The 5136-nt window shown below is 39.7% G+C and overlaps 1 protein-coding gene across 1 annotated transcript; it reads left to right on the top strand.

Annotated features, from left to right (window-relative positions):
- The first annotated feature begins 1217 nt into the window (after positions 1-1217).
- On the top strand, positions 1218-2516 carry LOC122437928 (signal peptidase complex subunit 2-like). The gene is given in 2 exon segments (XM_043462400.1): positions 1218-1618; positions 1621-2516. Coding segments are annotated over 2 exon segments (678 nt in total). The 5' UTR covers positions 1218-1233; the 3' UTR covers positions 1914-2516.
- Positions 2517-5136: the final 2620 nt, after the last annotated feature.

Genomic DNA, 5136 nt, shown 5'->3' with positions numbered 1-5136 from the left:
CCTCATCCTTAGCATGAAGTTATCATCGACAAGCTTGTGGCCCCGTGTTTATATGATCACTGGATCATTGTTCCATGTCTAGCATCCCATCTGCACTCCAGATAAGAAAAAGAAGAGAAAAGGAACAATGAATGAAACTCTAAGGACACTCTAGCTGCAATGGAATCTGAGAAGTTACTGTTTATCTGGGCACATTGCCTCACTGAATAAAATTGAGTTTCTGTTACTAAAAAATAAAACAGTAGATATTGAGTAAACAACTAAGAGAGTCTAGGAGAGACCCATTCATTCATTTACTCAGCATGGGGATATGATGGCAAGCAAAACAGACATGATCCTTGTTTTCAAGATGTTTAAACCTCCTGGGGGAAAGCTAAGTGCATAAATAAATACAGAATAATTTACTAAAAGAAATGTCCCAGAGAAAGAATATGGTCATGTAAGTGTGCATTTTCATAGGGTTATTAAGTAATGTCATTGAGAATGGATTTAATAAATTGAAATTTAAAAAATCAGAAAAGTTGGACTATATGGCAAAGTATATAATATATATATATATATATAAAATGAATGTTCCAGAAAGAGTGGGTTATATAAAATTTTTCTTATATGGGAGACGTGGCAAATCTAAGAAATGAAGTATATTTATATATATAGATACAGGTCAGAGGAGAAGTAGACAGTGGTATGAGAAGGTGTTATAAGGGCTTACCAGGAAACTAGAGGTATGGAGCATCATCATGTTTGCACTGTGAAAGATCACTCTGCCTGTGCAGCGAAGGATGCATCAGTGACTGATACTGAGGAGTTATGGGGTCCAGGTGAGAGGAAATGGTGACTTGGACTAGAGTGTTGGCAGTCAGTCAGTCAGTTCAGTCGCTCAGCCGTGTCCAACTCTTTGCGACCCCATGAACTGCAGCACGCCAGGCCTCCCTGTCCATCACCAACTCCCGAAGTCCACCCAAACCCATGTCCATCGAGTCGACAATGCCATCCAACCATCTCATCCTCTGTCGTCCCCTTCTCCTGCCCCCAATCCCTCCCAGCACCAGGGTCTTTTCCAATGAGTCAACTCTTCGCGTGAGCTGGCCAAAGTACTGGAGTTTCAGCTTCAGCATCAGTCCTTCCAATGAACACCCGGGACTGATGTCCTTCAGGATGGACTGGTTGGATCTCCTTGCAGTCCAAGGGACTCTCAAGAGTCGTCTCCAGGGAAACGCAGAGGCAAGCAAGATGGCGGCGGCGGCGTCTCAGGGCGGGAGAGCCGGTGGCGGCGGAGGCAGTAGTGGGGCTGGCGGCGGCTCCGGCTGTGGGACAGGCAGTAGCTGCAGCGGTTTACTGGACAAGTGGAAGATTGACGATAAGCCTGTAAAAATTAACAAATGGGATGGATCAGCTGTGAAAGATCCTTTGGATGATTCTGCCAAAAAGATACTTCTGGAAAAGTACAAGTATGTGGAGAATTTTGGTCTAATTGATGGTCACCTCATCATCTGTACCATCTCTTGTTTCTTCACCATCGTGGCTTTGATTTGGGATTATATGCATCCCTTCCCAGAGTCCAAACCTGTTCTGGCCTTGTGTGTTATATCCTATTTTGTGATGATGGGGATCCTGACCATTATACTTCGTACAAGGAGAAGAGCATTTTTCTCGTGGCCCACAGGAAAGATCCTACAGGCATGGATCCTGATGATATCTGGCAACTGTCGTCCGGTCTCAAAAGGTTCGATGATAAATACACTCTGAAACTGACCTTTATCAGTGGAAGAACGAAGCAGCAACGGGAAGCTGAGTTCACCAAGTCCACTGCTAAGTTTTTTGACCACAGCGGGACTCTGGTCATGGACGCATATGAGCCTGAGATATCTAGACTCCACGACAGTCTTGCCACAGAAAGAAAAATAAAATAGCTGCTTCTAAAAGCTGCCATCTTTTGGCTGGATCATGCCGAATTAAGGGGTGAGGGAGAAAGAAACAGAGAACTTAATATGGATAAAGTAAGAAATGTTAAAAATGTCCCTGTTTTGTCTTGAAATTTTAGTGCATTCTGGATAAATAGAAACTTCTAGCTCAGATATGAGAAGTTGTAGTTCTGATATCTAGCTAATAGCCTCTTTGGTCTGCTGATTGCATTGTTTTGATTTGCTTTTCTGGAAAAGCATTTTTGCTAAAAGCCGTACAGACTTCCTCCTTCATACCTAGCAGTACTTTATATAGTATAGCTTTGTGCTATGCAGCATTTGAAGACTCAGTTTTTAAAATTGTTAACCTGTTGCTGACCTTTTTATGTTAATTCCTATTTCAACTGCTGTTTCCCTTAATTTCCCTTAATTCATACAACTTCTTGTGTATGACAGTTTCCCTTCACACACCATTTTTGTGGGTGTGTATATATCTGACTTGGGGAGAATTGGGGGGGGGGGAACATAGCTTTTTAATTTAAGAGAGACTTTCTGCCTGTTATGTTTTGTGCTTTTAACCAATTAAAGAAGCCAATGGCAAAAAAAAAAAAAGAGTCTTCTCCAGCACCACAGTTCAAAAGCATCAATTCTTTGGTGCTGAGCTTTCTTTATAGTCCAGCTCTCACATCCATACATGACCACTGGAAAAATCATAGCCTTGACTAGACGGACCTTTGTTGGCAAAGTAATGTCTCTGCTTTTTAATATGCTGTCTAGGTTGGTCATAACTTTCCTTCCAAGGAGTAAGTGTCTTTTAATTTCATGGCTGCAATCACCATCTGCAGTGATTTTGGAGCCCAGAAAAATAAAGTCAGCCACTGTTTCCACTGTTTCCCCATCTATCTTCCATGAAGTGATGAGACCAGATGTCATGATCTTAGTTTTCTGAATGTTGAACTTTAAGCCGACTTTTGCACTCTCCTCTTTCACTTTCATCAAGAGGCTCTTTAGTTTTTCTTCACTCTCTGTCATAAGGGTGGTGTAATCTGCATATCTGAGGTTATTGATATTTCTCCCAGCAATATTCATTCCAGCTTGTGCTTCCTCCAGCCCAGTGTTTCTCATGATGTACTCTGCATATAAGTTAAATAAGCAGGGTGACAATATACAGCCTTGACGTACTCATTTTCTTATTTGGAATCAGTCTGTTGTTCCATGTCCAGTTCTAACTATTGCTTCCTGACCTGCATACAGGTTTCTCAAGAGGCAGGTCAGGTGGTCTGGTATGCCCATCTTTTTCAGAATGGTATACTGGCAGTAGAGAAAGGGAAAAATTATATAGAGCTTTATAAGGTATCAAGAGGCAAAATGAGTAGAACATGTTGATAGTTACAAAAGAAAACGTCAAAGGAAAAATTATTGTAGACAATATTGGGATCCATGGAACATGAAGGAAGTTTAATTTTTAAAGGAGGAGAAAAAGATTCAGAAAATAAGAAAGCTCTTGGAACTTGAAAATATGATAACAGATATTAAAACATTCAAAGGAAGTATCAAAGAGTTGAGAAAATCTCTGCAAAAAGGTAGCAATACAAAGCAGAAGAGAAAAGCAGAAAAGAAAAAGAGGCTATGATGGTTAATTTTAGGTGTCAACATAACTGGACCACAGGATACCCAGATGTTGGGTCAAATATTATTTTGAGTATGTCTGCAAAAGTATTTCTGGATGAAATTAATATTTGAAAGTGTAGACTGAGGAAAGCAGATTGCCCTCCATAATGTGGGTGGGACCCACTCAACCAATTAAAGACATAAATAGAACCAAAAGGCTGAGTAAGAGGGAACTTGTCTTGCTTGACTACTTTGAGCTGGGACATTGGTATTTTCTTGCCTTCAGATTCCAAATGAAATATCGGCTATTCTTGAATTTTGAGCTTACTGGCTTTTGGATTAATACTTACATCATTTGCTTTCCTGGTTCTCGGCCTTCTGAACTTGGACTGGAACCACACCATCAACCCTCCTGAGTCTACAGTTTGCTGACTCTAAGTCTTGGGACTTCTCAGCCTGCATAATCACTAAAGCCAATTCCTTATTATATATGTGTGTGAGTGAGTGCATGTATATGTACACATCTATACATAATCCTTATTATCCTATTGGCTTTGTTTCTCTGGACAATGCTGACTAACACAGAGGCCATAGTTGTATCATCTGAATAGCAAAAGTTCTAAAAAAAAGAGACTATAGACACATCGAGAAGAAAATTGTTGAAGGAGTTAATATAAGAAAAATTCCCAAGAACCAAACATGAGTTTCTAAATTTAAAGAACCCAATGGAGACCAACAAAATGAACGAAAACAAAATCACACTAAGACCCTTTGGGAATGTACAAACACCAGGAATTAAGAGACGATCTTAAAGCTTCCAGAGAGGGGGAAAAAAGAAAAAGATAAGAAAAAAACAGGCCCCATACAAGGAATCAGAATAATGCCAGACTTGTCAGCAGTCAGCATAAATTAGAAATCAGTGTATCTGTACCTTATAAATTCTGAAAGAATGAATGGTGCTTTCTAGGACAAGTTGACATTTAAAGCAGACTCAAGAATTGATTTGAGAAATTATTTTTTAAATAAATAAATTGAAACAATTGTATCATTATTGGAATTAGGGACATGGATATCATACATGTCCTCAGCAAGAGCTGTTTTACCAGTGTTGGGACTAAATCCAGATTAGAATGAGTTGAGAAATGAGTAGGAGGTGAGGAAATATAACCCACAATTATAGACAAGGGAGGGTAAATTAACTAGCTAATGAGTAGGGAACTAATGAAAAACATTTTAACTAATGAGAAAAAAAATCTGAGCATATTTCATGCTAATAGAAATAACCTAGTGGAGAATGGCAGGTGGACACACTGGAGGGAGCAGAAGTGATTGAGTAGTATCCAAGTAGCATCAATGGCATTGGCTAAGAAAAATGATAGTCCTACCTAAGAGAGAAGGGAAAACATGGAGTCCAGAGCAGACCTTGATTGATTTTAGTTTGGGCAACATGCTGAAGCATTTCTACTGGAGTAAGAGAAGTTTGAAATACTCCTGTAGAAAGTGAGGGAGCAAGAAGACTAAGAAAGAGCAGAACATCTTACCAAAGGCTTTACTTCACTCTTGAATTTGGCCTATTGCCATAAAGCAGTAATTTTTTCCCACTGACCTTTTGTGAGCAGGA

This window comes from Cervus canadensis, chromosome 3 (assembly GCF_019320065.1).
Source record: "Cervus canadensis isolate Bull #8, Minnesota chromosome 3, ASM1932006v1, whole genome shotgun sequence".
Classification (NCBI taxonomy): domain Eukaryota; kingdom Metazoa; phylum Chordata; class Mammalia; order Artiodactyla; family Cervidae; genus Cervus; species Cervus canadensis.
The sequence above is the reverse complement of the archived record's forward strand: the minus strand, read 5'-3'. Positions and strand labels throughout refer to the sequence as shown.